Below are 16,821 nucleotides of genomic sequence, written 5' to 3'. Positions count from 1 at the left end.
AATATATGAAATAACCTCTTTCAGAGCAGGGTCAGGTGGGATCAGGTAAACATGGAGTTTGAGGAATGGTCTGTTGGTCTTGTGTACGAACACCCTGCAGTTTATTTCCACTGAAAAGCCAAGTTTGACCAGGACCATTTTCAGAGAGAAAGTTGGCTCACACAGCTTGACATGGGACGATGTGACCTCAGACACTTTTTCCACAGTAACTCCACAGTCATCTATGTGCAGGACTGCAAACTTGTCTAATATTGTAGGGTTGTCGTCTGTAAAATGATACATTTATTTTTATTTTTCAGCACACAAAATTAGTAGAAGGACCACACCAGGTTTTGTACACATGCAACTAGAAATAAAAAATTCAATTTCATTTTCTTTTCTTCATGTTGACTTACCGATGCAGATCCAGTGAGGCAGGAACACAACATCTAACTTCCCAGCAATGACCTTGATGTCCATAAGGGGACCTGCAGGCATGTACTGTATGCTTTCAATCTTCTCCATGTGATACTTCGAAGAGCAAAACTGGTACTTCAAGCTGACCTTTTCCTTACAGACCCAGCGCAAGCCAGAGACGCTGCATTCAAAGTTTCCTGCTTCAGACTGTAGGCTAAAACATGAATGAAAAAAGAGAGTTTGCAGATATTCACATGAAGGGACAGAACAGAGTAAATGTAAACTTAGAATGTATCCGTTTTGATTTTATTTGGTGCAAAACGTGGCATTAACACTTAAATTTGCAAATCTCAAGAACTAAGCTGAATGTTTTCTATAGTTCCAGTTTGCTGTAACGAAGTATTTAGGACGTTATTTTTACCTGTAAGTTGGAGTCTCGTCTGTACTTTTCACTTCAGGGTCAAGTTTAGTCCAGTCACTGGAGACCTGCTGCAGAGGACAACCATTTTTACGTAATAATGTTTTAGAACATCACATAAATTAACAAATTAATGAATGTAAGAGATTACCGTCATGCTGCCACAACCCTCAAGCTCCAAGCTTCCTGAAGGCCCTTGTGGAGAAACATATGAATTTGTTTTAAATGATGTCATGTTTCTTTTGCTGCTATAGCACCACATGCTACATTGCGCTGCTATAATATGAGAGCCATATGATGCACAAACAACTCAGTTATCACAGAGTACAGAGTAGCTACATGTAGCTGTTTGAGTAACGATGCCAGGAAACAAAAAAATGATACAATAAAAATACAGTATGGAAGCCAACATCAACACACAAGTAAAGTAATGGGTGTTGATGTTGGAGTCCTGTCCTTTGTTGGAACGGCAACAAAACAGATTCAACAAAAGATGGAGAAATTAAAAACTTATCGATACCGTAACAACATATGAAAGTCTTTATATTGGAATAATAACGTTGGGGTTGTCATACCTCCAGATCCTAAGCTGATTTCAGAGAACCTCTGCACCAGATCTCTCCTGTTAATCTTCTCTAAAACCTCCCTGGTCACCTCCACAGACTGCTGGCCGTAGGTCTCCACCATCAGCTCTGCTAGGCCAACTCTCCCTGCTGTCTCCATTCGGTGCCTTGGGATTCTTGGGTATTCTTTATTTATTTCATAAATGTGCTGAAGGAGCCTCTTGAATTTCTTAAGGTCCTCGGACTTCAAATCCTCCAGTGTTTCCAAAATCTACATTTTAAGTGATATCATAGTTACTTCCTGATGGATTCAAAGTAATCAAAGGGCATTTATGTAAAACCTCTTTACTGTCAGCATAAACTATAACAATTAAATGAAATCTGTGTTGTGTGAAGTATGTGTGAGGTCACATTACTCACTTTCTGGAGCAGTATAAACTGATGTTTCTCTGAGGAGAAAGAAAACAGGCAGTGACTGAATGATTCAAAATCAGACTATAAGCAACATGAGTCGGATTAAGCTCCTTTTGAATAAAATCTATTATGAAGGATTAATTGCAAAATATTGCAAAAATCTGTTTAAACATCAGAAAATCAGAGAGAGAGAGAGGTTGATTCCTGCCATCATTAACACCCATTAAATCTAAATGAGTCCAATGCAAAAGTTCTGCTACAAATATTCTAGTTGTTTTAAAATATATATTTTAATTGTGTCAAATGATACATTTCAGTGTGTCAAAGAGGCGATTATTAAGGTGATATTAATTCAGTTTAGAGATTAAAGTATGTCAGTGATAAGTCAATGAATGGATTTAATCTTTATACAGATCAACTGTTTAGATGATACAACGGCTTAACGTTACGCATAATAAAGGACATGGCTGCTTTGAGTGACAGGTCGGTGCCGTCAGGTGGCGTTTTTCACAAACCAGTCTTCAATCGATGTGACACAGCTCACCCCTGTTGCACTAAGAGCTAGGAGGAGTCAGGCACTGCCAAGATGGTGACAGACAAAATTTTACACACCCAGGGGTGACTTCACAGAGGCTACATCCATGTGTTATACAGTTTGTGTGAATTAAACTGTAAAATATATCTGATACATTGTTCCTCCTCAAAAAGTTCTAGTTGTTTTAAAAGAAAAGAAAATAATGAAGAAATTATTGATTTTTTTTTTTTTTAATAATAAATCTACTCAATAATGAAACCAGAAAAATAGGAGGAGTCAGGCACTGCCAAGATGATGACAGACAAAATTTTACACACCCAGGGATTGGGGCTAGACGATACATCGATTATCGATTCATTTTTAACTGTTTTTAACTTAAATTATTATTGCTGAACTGGCCCTTATTGGCCCTTACACACAGGCTATTTTTATTTGAGATATTTTTTTATTTAAATGTGCACTTTATGGAGCTTTGATTTTAAACAAGGCTACTCCTGTTGTTATACAGTATTTATGTTCACTTAAGCGGTTTCAATAAAGCTACTTGTGACATCATCATAGTCATATTTGGCTTTGACTGAACATTTGCTCTCACTTTGCAATAAAAATATCGGGATATATATCGCATATCGATATTCAGCCTAAATATATTGGGATTTGACTTTTGGTCCATATCGCCCAGCCCTAGCAGGGGTGACTTCACAGAGGCTACTTCCATGTGTCTGTGTGTATTAAACTGCAACTTATATTTTGTTCCTTCTAAAAAAGTTTCAATTGCTTTTAAAGAAAATAAAAACTAAAGAACTTATTGCTGCAAAAACGACACTAAAATCTACTAAATAGTGAAATCAAGAAAATCATAGCGGCTGCATTCAAATAAATATGAGTCTGTAGTCAAATTCATTAATGTGGTATGTTGCATCACGGGCTATTATGAATTATAAAAGGCATGTATTACACATTTAAAAGACAAACGTGATCGTGTAATGTAGCAGTTTGTGTTTTCTTTCTCTGACCTTTGAGTCCTGAGCTGGTCTCTGACAGCCTCTCTACCAGATCAGGCCTTTTCATGTCCATGAAAACCTCTTTGGTCACCTCCATCGGCTGCTGGTTCTCCACCATCAGAGCCACCAGTTCACCTCTACTATTTGTCCAGCCCAGTTGTCTCCATGAGAGCCCCTTCTGGAAGTACGTGAACTGCAGCAAATACTTGAATTTCTTAAACTCCTTTTGACTGAAACCCTTCAGTGCTTTCAAAAGAACATGTTTTACAGCTGCCTGAAAAAAATCAAACGATATGATAAGCAAATGTGGCATTTATTAACTGGGATGGGTAACAAATTATTTCCTTGTGTTTTATCAATGTCAGTGTTTAAGTTAAGTGGATGAGATTCATATTTTTTACAAGATCCTCAAGACAATGATACACTTGGTGATATCTGTTGTAGTATTTGTGTTTACCTCATTTTCTCTACAAACACAAAGTATTGTCTGTGTATTCATCTTTTAGCAACATCAATGCATATGATGACTCCTTTCATACTTTCATCACTTCAAACCAATTCATATGACCTAATATAACATCATAAAGACCTGCAACTATTGAAAAAGCTGAGATTTGTTTGACTCACTCTCTTCAACACTGCAGGTCGATGTTCATCCACAGAGGGGTTCTCTGAGGAGAAAAGACATTTAAAATGACTCAGATGGTTTTAATCTAATTCAACAAAGAGAGTGAATTTGACTTTAATGAGGTTCAGTTACTTAAAAAGCAAATAAAACAAAACAAATTTGGATCAAATTATAAAAACCCTGTGATAGTCTGGCGACCTGTCCAGGGTGTACCCGCTTCTCGCCCAATGTCAGCTGGGATCAGCTCCAGCCCCCCACGACCCGAGTGTGGATAAGCGGTTCAGGATAATGAATGAATGAATGAATGAATTATAAAAGAACTTCACAAACTAAAGCATTCAAACACATTAAACTCATAAAGTGTATAAAATTGAGTGTGAATGTCAACTCTGTCATTATCAGTAACCGCTTATCCTAAGGTGGTGGGGGGTTGGAGCTTATCCCATCTGTCATTAACTGTTACCTGCATGTCTTTAGACTTTGGGAGTAAGCCGGAGAACCTGGTGAAAACCCTCAGTGACACAGAGAAAACATGCAAACTCATGAAGGGTCCTAGCTGGGTTTGAACCCAGAACTCTCTTGCTGTGAGGCGACAGTGTTAATTATTGATACGTTTCTGCAGTTTTTTATATTTCACATTGGAAAGAAACGAAGCAAGCAGCACAAGCAGATGTGTTTTCTTTCTCTTACCTTTGAGTCCTGAGCTGGGCTCTGACAGCCTCTGCATCAGATCAATCCTGTTCATTTTCTTTACAACCTCCACGGTTAAGTCAAAAGACTGTTGGCCAAAGGTATCCAACATCTGATCGACTAATTCTGCCCTTTCTCCGGTGAGTCTTATCGGTGACATGCGGGATAAAAGATTCTTCAACATGACAGTCTCCTCTAGGATCCACTTGAATTTCTCGAGCTCTTTGTCACTCAAATCATTCAGAGTTTCCAAAAGCAGCTGTTTAACAGCTGACATTGTTGCTACCTGAAATAATCAGTACAATCATAGAACATAAATTTAATTCACCAGGACAATTATAAATCACTCTTTGCATCTTATCAGTGTTGATGTAATGATCTATTTGGTAATAGGTGTTGTATTATGTAACGTCTACGATTCCAAAGATGATTCCCCGTCATTCCTTCAATTTAAAACTGGTTAATTGTTTTTCTTTTAATTCAGTGGTTGCAACTCTTTTCACAAACACTGAAATCAGTCTATAAAATAAACAACATTGAAATGAATCGCAGGCTCAAAGAAAACATTTTCATCATGTCATGTTCTATATTTACTTTGATGCATTGAAGAATGGTTCAATAAATAGGCATTTCTGATGGAAAAACTTTATGGAAGTTCACTTCACTGTTTAAGTAAAATGTAAGGAGAAACATACATGCTGACATTTCCTCATCTCATCCTTACTGGTAAAGATATCATATCATTATTGTTTGATGAAATTACTTCATAATAGCTCTGACTGCAACTTCAGTTCGGTCCATGGAAAAAAAAATGTTAATCATGATTTAGATTTGTATTATTATTTAAAATGTTCAAGATAATAATAGCTTTCAATCATTATCTGCTAAATGAAAGGGGTGCTGTATGAAGACAAAGAAATGTGAAAGTACTCACTCCCTGGATCAGTGCAGGTCGATGTTCATCAGAGTGTTTCTCTGAGGAGAAAAGTGGTTAAAAATCTTTTTAACTCATATCAGTCATTTTTTAAATTATTTTAAAATACACAGAACGACACAAACCAACTCAGTCTTTTTTGCCCCCTCTCCCATAATATTTTTAACATTTCATATTGGCCAGAAAATTTATTTTTTTAAAACACAATTATGCGTCTTCTTTTCTCTAAATGTTCAATCTTTTCATTATACATAAAGAGAAGAATCATATTACACAGCTTATAAAAAATATAAAACAAGTTAACGACAAGTTTCCTGATTTCAGTGTTTTGTTTTGATTGTCTTACCTTTGGGTGCTGAGCTCCTGTCTGACAACCTCTGCACCAGATCAGTCCTCTTCATCTTCTTTAAAACCTCCTCGGTCGTCTCCACAGACTGTTGTCCGTCAGTCTGCACCAGTAAAAACACTATGTCGTGCCTGTGTTTTATCTCTGGCAGCATCAATGACCTGGATGAGAGTCTTTCGTCGAAGTCGGTTTCACGCAAAAGGATCAACTTGAAATTCTCGAGCTCATCGTCTGTCAAAGCAGCCAGTGTTTCCAAAAGCAGCTCTATAACAGACGCCATCGTGTCCACCTGGTAAATTGAAGGAAATATTCATAGAACAAAAGCATAATCTCTCAGCCTTACATCTTCTCTGATCAGCAGCCCAAACAATTAGTTGTTTTTACTTTAGTTTAAAGTCAGACATTTCTTACTTTCTGGATCAGTGCAGGCCAATGTTCATCCACACTGTGTTTCTCTGAAGAGAAAGGAAATACAAATGAACGATTTAATGTCACACTTTATAATCAGACTGTTGAGACTATAAAAATTCTAATAGTAAGAATTTATTTTACTGAATTGAATGAACACAGAATTTACTTTAAAACAATAAAAAACAACCTGGTGAACACTGTCTTATTTGCTATTAAACTTTATTAAACATATTCTGAAATAAAAACAAATAAAACAACAACTACTTTGAGTAAACTATTTTTATTGTTCAAGGAATAGTATTTGTTATTTTGTTTTATGTTTATCAACGAATGAATGATTTAGTTTTCATAGTGCACCTACCTCTCTCTGCAGTTTTCACACCAAATGCTTCAGCTGATGATCCTGCAGCTGCAACACATGTAATACCAATTGATATTGTAATAATAAATGCATTGTATGCCATGGAGTCCTGGAAAAATGCCTTTAATATTCCTGTCAGGTGTGTGTACTGAAGGCAAGAGGAAACCATGGTTAAAAAGACCAGAGAGGGAATCAATGAGAAACACTGTAATAATCCACCTCATACAAAATATCCTGTCACCATGCATATTTATTAATAATGACATATGAATGTGACAGTTGTCTTCTTGATCTTACCTTCGTGTCCTGAGCTGGTCTCTGGCAGCCTTTGGACCAGATCAGTCCTGTTCATGTTCATGAAAACCTCCTTCACCACCTCCACAGACTGCTGACCGCACACCTCCACCATTAAATCTACCAGATCTTCTACCTCACTTCCACATAACAGTATCCTCTGTGAGAAGAGAGGAAGGCTCCTCTGGAAGAACATGAACTCCAGCAACCACTTGAATGTTTCTAGCTCCTCGTAACTCAAATCATTGAGTGTTTCTGAAAGCAGCTCTTTCACAGCCGCCATTGTTGCCACCTGGAAAAATAAAAGTGCTTGTAAATTGAGAAAATGTGAATGTTTTAAGACACGTTTTGCTGATGAACTGATACATTTTCTAATTATCTGTTTCTTAGAGTAGATGATGAGTTTGTTTTCCTTCTCTACTTCTAAATATCTATAACCTGATTAACACCTGATTTAATTGTATTAACAGGCTGTAATTCTTTTACTGTGCTGCTCCAAAACTGAGATGAGCAACCTGATCTTAACAAGGTGTTGTGGATGAAATCACTGTAGAAGAAGTTGGCAGGACAATTATATTTTCTCAATTTGTTGTTTATATCTCTGTTTTCACTTCACTGACTGTATGATAATAATATTATTTGTATTTTATCCAATAAATGCTGTACTGTGCATGATCAGATAGATATAACATCACTCACTTTGTGGATCAGTGCAGACAGGTGTTCATCCAAAGAGTGTTTCTCTGATGAGGAAGAAAGAATGATTGACATCAGGCAATAGTCTTTGTCAAAAACACACAATACAAAGAAGTCAACACAAATTTTCACTCAATACACTCACTTATATTGTATATTAATAGAATTTTATAATAATATTAGTATGATGTTAAAAGATATATATTAGATGATTTAAAATGCCTCTCTTCTCTACATACACTTATGATACAAATGTTAAGGAACATTTTTTTAATGATTTGTACACGTTTTTATCTTTATTGTCTTACTTTTGGGTCCTGAGCTGCTGTCTAACAACCTCTGCACCAAATCAGTCCTGTTCATCTCCATTAAAACGTTCCTGGTCATCTCCACAGACTGTTGGCCGTAGGTCAGCACCAGTGAAAACACCATATCCTGCCTGTGTGCTATCTGTGGCAGTTTCATTGGGATATCTGAAAAATATCTGTTGAAGAGATTTTGATGCTGGAGGACATCCTTGAACCTTTTAAGCTCCCGGTCATTCAATTCTTTCAGTGTTTCCAAAAGCAGCTCAATGACAGACGCCATCGCTTCCACCTGGTAAATACAAAGAAAACGTTCTTGAGGCAAAAGTGCAATTTCACAGCTGGGATAATTACTTTGACTTCATCACATCTCATCAATGTCTGTTTTTTTTTTTTTTTTAAATGTGGATGAATTAAGAGATCATGCATCACATCCCATCAGGGAATTGCACTGATAATATTTATCCAACAAACTGCTTCTACATGTATACATTTCAAAAACAACATCAAAGTTAATCACTTTACCCTCTTTTAAAAGTATTTTATTAAATATTATTATTATTAATATTATACCTATTTTACTGCCTGGGTGTTACTCTTTTGTATACCACAAAAACGGCAATAAGCCTCTTGATTTTTGAACAAGTTACCTCATTTCTTCTGATAAAGAAAAAAGTAAACAAATTAGAAATAAAAGAAAAACACATTGTTTTGTTTTTAAAATGTTCTGAACGTCTCACTCTTTCAAAATAAAATATCAAGAAGAGTATATATATATATATATATATATATATATTTATATATTTATATAATTTTTTTCCAGAGAAGGAGATATAAGACATGTTAATGATATTATTGGTTCATAACATTGATGCTTAATATCTTTAGTGTACTTGATGTGCATCATCAGTTCAGTTGTCTGAGAAAACTGAGGAAGAATGGTTTGTATCATCAATAATAATGTAATAAAGCTCTACGGGTAAAGTCAGAGTGATGTAACATTACTCACTCTTTGGATCAGTGGAGGCCGCTGTTTCTCTGAGGAGACAAGGAACAGAAGAACACCTATTACACATTTATTAACATTTATATAAGCAAGGTTGTGACTGGAAGGTTGCTGGTTCAATCCCCAGATCGGGGGAATCTGGATATATATATATATATATATATATATATATAGATGTATTTGTTATTTATATAACGGCTTTGTTATTTATATAACGGCTTAATGTTATGCATAATAAAGGGCATGGCTGCTTTGAGTGACAGGTCGGTGCCGTCAGGTGGCGTTTTTCACAAACCATTCTTCAATCGTCTGACACAGCTCACCCCTGTTGCACTAAGAGCTAGGAGGAGTCAGGCACTGCCAAGATGGTGACAGACAAAATTTTGTGGACTGATGAGAGTAAAATTGTTCTTTTTGGGTCCAAGGGCCGCAGACAGTTTGTGAGACGAGCCCCAAACTCTGAATTCAAGCCACAGCACACAGTGAAGACAGTGAAGCATGGTGGTGCAGGCATCATGATATGGGCATGTTTCTCCTATTATGGTGTTGGGCCTATTTATCACATAGCAGGGATCATGGATTAGTTTGCATACCGTATTTTCTCAAATAGTAGCCGGGGCTTCTATTAATAAAACATCAGTTTGGGACATGGCTAATAATAGGGGCAGGCTATAATTTGGAAGAGGCTTTTATTAAAAAGTGTTTTACACAGCGCATTGTAGCCAGTTACACGGATGTCAGCCATATTGGAAGTACTCGGATGTAAACAAACAATGAACAGCACGCTGAATGTTCATTTTAAGCAGGATTTAAAATGTCTAAACTACTAGAAAGCCCAGAAGACTCCACTACTCCACTACTTTTAAAAGACAATATTGTACTTTTCAATGAGGGTTCCATCACCTTCAAGTCAGTGGATGGATTTTATTTTATTTTCTAAAATGTGATAGGCCATACTACAGACTGTATAAAGAATGGATGACACGTCTCCACTTCCATTTACAGCCACTACCATCTTGTGCTGGTGATGTCATTTGGAGCCAGATCCGCCCAAACACCCGTCTGACCAATCGCAAGTCAATTACTAAAAATCATGTCAATCAATATAAAAAATCACATCAATCATGACTTGTTGATTACATGCAAATTAATAACAAGGTTACTGTTTATCACCATATGCATGCAGCACGTCAGTAAGTACGTTTTTGGTGCGTGTCTCCGAGCAGACTAACAAACAGCGAAGATTTTTACTCTAAAATAAGAAAGTGCAATTATTTTAAAAATGAATAATTTGACCTTTCTGACCTTGTACAGGACCAGTGCCTTGGTAATCATCTGCAATAAAATACAGAAAGTGTGGATATGTTGCAGTAGAAGCCTGTTTTTTATGATGCATATTAAATGAATGAAAATAACATTAATTTAATAAAATGAAAAACTTACCTTTGCGAATTACACAGGTCCAAACTGGTTGACACTCATTTTCTCGCACGAACATGAGCTCAAAATTTCTGTCTGGATTTTCAATGAACACTTCTGAGAAATTTGGGTCCGAGTTTACAAGCACTAATGTCTGTGAAAGAAAAAACATATATTTAAACAACTGATAGAAGTTAAGACTTTTACCGAGAATGCACCAGAATATCTGAAGTAAATTGTGGTGATATTTTCTCTAAGACCAAAGACATCAAGAGAAAGGGACAAAATGATGAATATATCTGCTGCGAATTGCCAAATATTGGTAAATATTTGTTCAAACAGTGGATCACATGAAGTCTAGCATGGTCATGATTGCAGATACAACCTTATGTATTTTTTATTGCATATAACCACAGATGATTTCAGGTCTAAAGCACAGTAAGTCTCTCTGAAGTAAATCAAATAATATTTTGTGGAAAATATTAATATTGATATTATTGAAAACAAACTCTGCTCATGATGATAACGTCAACTGAGTTACCATGAAATTTTGTTGAATGTTGTTACACTTTAATCAAGCAGCTACGTGAAAACAAAACTACATGTTAACCAAGAAAAACACTGCAGTTTTTTATAATATTATTGTTTGAGCTTGGAGATTGATTTAAATAACTTGACAAGAATACAATGTAAAATCGGTGGAACAGAACATATCATTAAGGTTTGAACGGGTCTGCAGATCTCTCAGACTTCATCACTACAGTAGCTGGAGCATGTAACAAGCTATCTGATTGGAGCTGGGGAGAAACAGCATTTTGTTTCCTTTGTCAATATAAATATTAAATGAAATGACAATAAAGTTCATCTTGAATTTTGAAATCCTGAACTATTGTGCCACACAGCTTGTGTATGCCTTAAGTGGGGAGTGGTAGAGTTGTGAAAAGTTTGTGGTATAAAAAAAAAACCAGAGCAATTGTTGTTCGATTGTACTCGTTGTACAGTATCTCAGGACTTTCTGAACCACAGTTCACTCACAGGATTCAAAATTTCTGCACTTCTTAGATCTGCTGTTAGGAGGAAACCGTCATTTATTTTGAAGGGCGGTGGATGGGGCTTTCGGATCACTTCGTATCCATCAGACAGTTCCATCTTGTCCAGTTCCTAAAGCAAAAAAACAAAACAATATTGTTTGTGTTGTGTGTTTATCAATCTACTTGTGGTGCCATTTTTCATCTGATTGTGATTGGTGACAGCATGCTATAAAATTACCTGTTTGAGAGCAGGATCACGTGGGATCAGGTAAACATGGAGTTTGAGGTATGGTTTGTTGGGTTGATAGTATATTAACACTTCACAGTTTATTTTTATTGGAATGCCAAACAATTTCACCAGGACCATTTTCAGAGAGAAAGTTGGCTCACACAGCTTGACATGGGACGATGTGACCTCAGACACTTTTTCCACAGTAACTCCACAGTCATCTATGTGCAGGACTGCAAACTTGTCTAACAGTGTAGGATCATCTGTACAAAATACAAGCACACATTAAGGGAGGAGAAAAGGATTACATCAGGGTTTGAACACATGCTGTCAGAAATTTAAAAAAAGTTGGTGAATTTAATTTTCTTTTCTTCATGTTGACTTACCGATGCAGATCCAGTGAGGCAGGAACACAACATCTAACTTCCCAGCAATGACCTTGATGTCCATAAGGGGCCCTGCAGGCATGTACTGTATGCTTTCAATCCTCTCCATGTGATACTTCGAAGAGCAAAACTGGTACTTCAAGCTGACCTTTTCCTTACAGACCCAGCGCAAGCCAGAGACGCTGCATTCAAAGTTTCCTGCTTCAGACTGTAGGCTAAAACATGAATGAAAAAAGAGAGTTTGCAGATATTCACATGAAGGGACAGAACAGAGTGAATGTAAATTTAGAATGTATCTGTTTTGATTTCATTTGGTGCAAAACGTGGCATTAACACTTAAAATTGCAAATCTCAAGAACTAAGCTGAATGTTTTCTATAGTTCCAGTTTGCTGTAAAGAAGTATTTAGGACGTTATTTTTACCTGTAAGTTGGAGTCTCGTCTGTACTGTTCACTTCAGGGTCAAGTGTAGTCCAGTCACTGGAGACCTGCTGCAGAGGACAACCATTTTTACATAATAATGTTTTAGAACATCACATAAATTAACAAATTAATGAATGTAAGAGATTACCGTCATGCTGCCACAACCCTCAAGCTCCAAGCTTCCTGAAGGCCCTTGTGGAGAAACATATGAATTTGTTTTAAATGATGTCATGTTTGTTTTGCTGCTTTAGCACCACACGCTACATTGCGCTGCTATAATATGAGAGCCATATGATACACAAAACAAACAACTCAGTTATCACAGAGTACATCAGCTCCAGCCCCCCGTGACCCGAGTGTGGACAAGTGGTTCAGGATAATGAATGAATGAATTATAAAAAAACTTCACAAACTAAAGCATTCAAACACATTAAACTCATAAAGTATATAAAATTGGGTGTGGATGTTCTCTTACCTTTGAGTCCTGAGCTGGGCTCTGACAGCCTCTGCATCAGATCAATCCTGTTCATTTTCTTTACAACCTCCACGGTTAAGTCAAAAGACTGTTGGCCAAAGGTATCCAACATCTGATCGACTAATTCTGCCCTTTCTCCGGTGAGTCTTATCGGTGACATGTGGGATAAAAGATTCTTCAACATGACAGTCTCCTCCAGGATCCACTTGAATTTCTTGAGCTCTTTGTCACTCAAATCATTCAGAGTTTCCAAAAGCAGCTGTTTAACAGCTGACATTGTTGCTACCTGAAATAATCAGTACAATTATAGGACATATATTTAATTCACCAGGACAATTATAAATGTCTCTTTGCATCTTATCAGTGTTGATGTAGACGTTATATTTCCATTGAATTACAAAGCTAATGATCTATTTGGTGATCGATTTATTGATTAACATCTGTTCACTTTTTTTATTAACATTTTCATAATGTTATGTTTTTATTATTTCGTTTGATGCTTTGAAGACTGGTACAATAAATAGACAGTTGTGATGGGTAAACTTCTATTAAGTCAGACTAATGTGACACTACTCACTCCCTGGATCAGTGCAGGTCGGTGTCCATCTGAGTGTTTCTCTGACGAGGAAAAAAGGGTTAAAAGTGAAAGATTTAACATCTGAAAATTAACTCTTTAATCAGACAAAATAGCTTTTTTTCTTGCAAGATACACAAAACCACATTTCATATTGGTCATAACACATATTTTTTACACACAATTATGCGTCTTCTTTTCTCTACATGGTGAATCTTTCATTATAATGTTCAGAGAAGAATCACTTTACACAGTTTATAAAATACATTAGACAAGTTAATGACACATTTCCTGATTTCAGTGTTTTGTTTTGATTGTCTTACCTTTGGGTGCTGAGCTCCTGTCTGACAACCTCTGCACCAGATCAGTCCTCTTCATCTTCTTTAAAACCTCCTCGGTCGTCTCCACAGACTGTTGTCCGTCAGTCTGCACCAGTAAAAACACTATGTCGTGCCTGTGTTTTATCTCTGGCAGCATCAATGAACTGGATGAGATGCGTTCGTCGAAGTCGGTTTCACACAAAAGGATCAACTTGAAATTCTCGAGCTCATCGTCTGTCAAAGCAGCCAGTGTTTCCAAAAGCAGCTCTATAACAGACGCCATCGTGTCCACCTGGTAGATTGAAGGAAATGTTCATAGAACAAAAGCATAATCTCTCAGCCTTACATCTTCTCTGATCAGCAGCCCAAACAATTAGTTGTTTTTACTTTAGTTTAAAGTCAGACATTTCTTACTTTCTGGATCAGTGCAGGCCAATGTTCATCCACACTGTGTTTCTCTGAAGAGAAAGGAAATACAAATGAACGATTTAATGTCACACTTTATAATCAGACTGTTGAGACTATAAAAAGTCTAATAGTAAGAATTTATTTTAATGAATTGAATGAGCACAGAATTTACTTTAAAACAATAAAAAACAACCTGGTGAACACTGTCTCATTTGTTATTAAACTTTATTAAACATATTCTGAAATGTAAATAAAAACAACAACTACTTTGAGTAAACTATTTTTATTGTTCAAGGAATATTATTTGTTACTTTGTTTTATGTTTATCAGTGATTTAATGAACGAACGAATGATTTAGTTTTCAAAGTGCACCTACCTCTCTCTGCAGTTTTCACACCAAATGCTTCAGCTGATGATCCTGCAGCTGAAACACATTTAATAACAATAGTTATTGTAATAATAAATGCATTGTATGCCATGGAGTCCTAAAAAATGCCTTTAATATTCCTGTCAGGTGTGTGTACTGAAGGCAAGAGGAAACCATGGTTAAAAAGACCAGAGAGGGAATCAATGAGAAATACTGTAATAATCCACCTCATACAAAATATCCTGTCACTATGCATATTTATTAATAATGACATATGAATGTGACAGTTGTCTTCTTGATCTTACCTTCGTGTCCTGAGCTGGTCTCTGGCAGCCTTTGGACCAGATCAGTCCTGTTCATGTTCATGAAAACCTCCTTCACCACCTCCACAGACTGCTGACCGCACACCTCCACCATTAAATCTACCAGATCTTCTACCTCACTTCCACATAACAGTATCCTCTGTGAGAAGAGAGGAAGGCTCCTCTGGAAGAACATGAACTGCAGCAACCACTTGAATGTTTGTAGCTCCTCGTAACTCAAATCATTGAGTGTTTCTGAAAGCAGCTCTTTCACAGCCGCCATTGTTGCCACCTGGAAAATTACAAGTGCATGTAAATTGATACAATTTGAATGTTTTAAGATACGTTTTGCTGGTAAACTGATACATTTTGTAATTATCTGTTTGTTAGACCAGATGATGATTTTCTTTTCATTCTACTTATAAATATCTATAACCTGATTAACACCTGATTTAATTATATTAACAGGCTGTAACTCTTTTACTGTGCTGCTCCAAAACTGAGATGAGCAACCTGATCTTAACAAGGTGTTGTGGATGAAGTCACTGTAGAAAAAGTTGGCAGGACAATTATATTTTCTCAATTTGTTGTTTATTTCTCTGTTTTCACTTCACTGACTTAATGATAATAATATTACTTGTGTTTTTTCCAATAAATGCTGCACTGTGCATGATCAGATAGATATAACATCACTCACTTTGTGGATCAGTGCAGACAGGTGTTCATCTAAAGAGTGTTTCTCTGATGAGGAAGAAAGAATGATTGACATCAGGCAATACGTCTTTGTCAAAAACACACAATACAAAGAAGTCAACACAAATTTACACTCAAACAATTGAATATATCAGGGACTTCTCCCTCTCTCCTGAAATATATATATATATATATATATATATATATTTTTTTTTACATATTTAGTCATAATAAAATTACACAATATAATTGTATATTGCATATTAATTTAACATTCGTATAATGTTAATGTACATTAGTCCTAAAATACATACATTTACATATACAAACATTAAGGACCAGATTTATGGTTTTTACATGTTTTTATATTTATTGTCTTACTTTTGGGTCCTGAGCTGCTGTCTGACAACATCTGCACCAAATCAGTCATGTTCATCTTCCTTAAAAGGTTCCTGGTCGTCTCCACAGACTGTTGGCCGTATTTCACCACCAGTGAAAACACCATGTCCTGCCTGTCTGCTATCAGTGGAAGTCTCATTGCGATATCTGAGAAATGTCTGTTCTTCCAGGGATTCTGGAGGACATCCTTGAACCTTTTAAGCTCCCGGTCATTCAATTCTTTCAGTGTTTCCAAAAGCAGCTCAATGACAGACGCCATCGCTTCCACCTGGTAAATACAAAGAAAACGTTCATGAGGCAAAAGTGCAATTTCACAACTGGGATAGTTACTAATTAATAACTCTAATTTTGTCACATATCATCAATGTCTGAGTTTTTATCAAAAATGTGGATGAATTAAGAGATCATGCATCACATCCCATCAGGGAATTGCACTGATAATATTTATCCAACAAACTGCTTCTACATGTATACATTTCCAAAACAACATCAAAGTTATTCACTTTATCCTCTTTTAAAAGTATTTTATTAAATATTATGATTATTAATATTATGACTATTTTACTGCCTGGGTGTTACTCTTTTGAATACCACAAAAACTGCAATAAGCCTCTTGATTTTTGAACAGGTTACCTAATTTCTTCTGATAAAGAAAAAAGTAAACAAATTAGAAATAAAAGAAATTTGTTTTGTTTTAAAAATGTTCTGAACGTCTCACTCTTTCAAAGAAAAATACCAAGAAGAGTATATATATATATTTCCAGAGAAGGAGATATAAGACATATTATTGGTTCA

The 16,821-nt window shown here is 36.1% G+C and overlaps 3 protein-coding genes across 4 annotated transcripts in view; all 3 read right to left on the bottom strand.

Annotated features, from left to right (window-relative positions):
- The window catches only part of LOC131976700 (NACHT, LRR and PYD domains-containing protein 1 homolog), a 30,115-nt gene extending 28,219 nt beyond the window's left edge, over positions 1 to 1,896 (bottom strand). Inside the window, exons 1-6 of the mRNA XM_059339847.1 lie at positions 1,798 to 1,896; positions 1,390 to 1,678; positions 966 to 1,009; positions 818 to 885; positions 396 to 610; positions 16 to 266 (exon numbers count right to left, since the gene is read on the bottom strand). Coding sequence (XP_059195830.1) covers positions 16 to 266; positions 396 to 610; positions 818 to 885; positions 966 to 1,009; positions 1,390 to 1,537 — 726 coding nt within the window. The 5' untranslated portion in view covers positions 1,538 to 1,678; positions 1,798 to 1,896. The remainder of the gene's footprint in view (positions 1 to 15; positions 267 to 395; positions 611 to 817; positions 886 to 965; positions 1,010 to 1,389; positions 1,679 to 1,797) is intronic.
- A 1,153-nt stretch (positions 1,897 to 3,049) lies between these two features.
- LOC131976713 (uncharacterized) lies at positions 3,050 to 8,188 on the bottom strand. Of its 2 annotated transcripts, none has more exons than XM_059339863.1 (10): positions 7,999 to 8,188; positions 7,694 to 7,737; positions 6,998 to 7,286; positions 6,701 to 6,748; positions 6,340 to 6,383; positions 5,929 to 6,217; positions 5,583 to 5,623; positions 4,649 to 4,934; positions 3,958 to 4,001; positions 3,050 to 3,604 (listed from the first exon to the last, which is right to left on the bottom strand). In XM_059339863.1, exons 1-10 carry the CDS (start codon positions 8,153 to 8,155, stop codon positions 3,281 to 3,283), a joined length of 1,566 nt encoding a protein of 521 aa, XP_059195846.1. In that variant the 5' UTR covers positions 8,156 to 8,188; the 3' UTR covers positions 3,050 to 3,280. The 2 variants fall into 2 exon arrangements, with proteins under 2 accessions (XP_059195846.1, XP_059195847.1); XM_059339864.1 differs by having other exon boundaries at positions 3,553 to 3,600.
- Positions 8,189 to 8,980: 792 nt separating this feature from the next.
- LOC131976736 (uncharacterized) overlaps positions 8,981 to 16,821 on the bottom strand; it is a 54,706-nt gene continuing 46,865 nt past the window's right edge. Inside the window, exons 26-41 of the mRNA XM_059339890.1 lie at positions 16,009 to 16,294; positions 15,632 to 15,675; positions 14,938 to 15,226; positions 14,642 to 14,689; positions 14,272 to 14,315; positions 13,861 to 14,149; positions 13,541 to 13,581; positions 12,964 to 13,249; positions 12,637 to 12,680; positions 12,489 to 12,553; positions 12,067 to 12,281; positions 11,690 to 11,943; positions 11,456 to 11,581; positions 10,445 to 10,574; positions 10,307 to 10,336; positions 8,981 to 9,033 (exon numbers count right to left, since the gene is read on the bottom strand). Of these exons, the coding sequence (XP_059195873.1) occupies positions 8,981 to 9,033; positions 10,307 to 10,336; positions 10,445 to 10,574; positions 11,456 to 11,581; positions 11,690 to 11,943; positions 12,067 to 12,281; positions 12,489 to 12,553; positions 12,637 to 12,680; positions 12,964 to 13,249; positions 13,541 to 13,581; positions 13,861 to 14,149; positions 14,272 to 14,315; positions 14,642 to 14,689; positions 14,938 to 15,226; positions 15,632 to 15,675; positions 16,009 to 16,294 (2,244 nt within the window). The remainder of the gene's footprint in view (positions 9,034 to 10,306; positions 10,337 to 10,444; positions 10,575 to 11,455; positions 11,582 to 11,689; positions 11,944 to 12,066; positions 12,282 to 12,488; positions 12,554 to 12,636; positions 12,681 to 12,963; positions 13,250 to 13,540; positions 13,582 to 13,860; positions 14,150 to 14,271; positions 14,316 to 14,641; positions 14,690 to 14,937; positions 15,227 to 15,631; positions 15,676 to 16,008; positions 16,295 to 16,821) is intronic.

The sequence above is a fragment of the Centropristis striata genome, chromosome 8 (assembly GCF_030273125.1).
Source record: "Centropristis striata isolate RG_2023a ecotype Rhode Island chromosome 8, C.striata_1.0, whole genome shotgun sequence".
NCBI lineage: Eukaryota > Metazoa > Chordata > Actinopteri > Perciformes > Serranidae > Centropristis > Centropristis striata.
The sequence above is the reverse complement of the archived record's forward strand: the minus strand, read 5'-3'. Positions and strand labels throughout refer to the sequence as shown.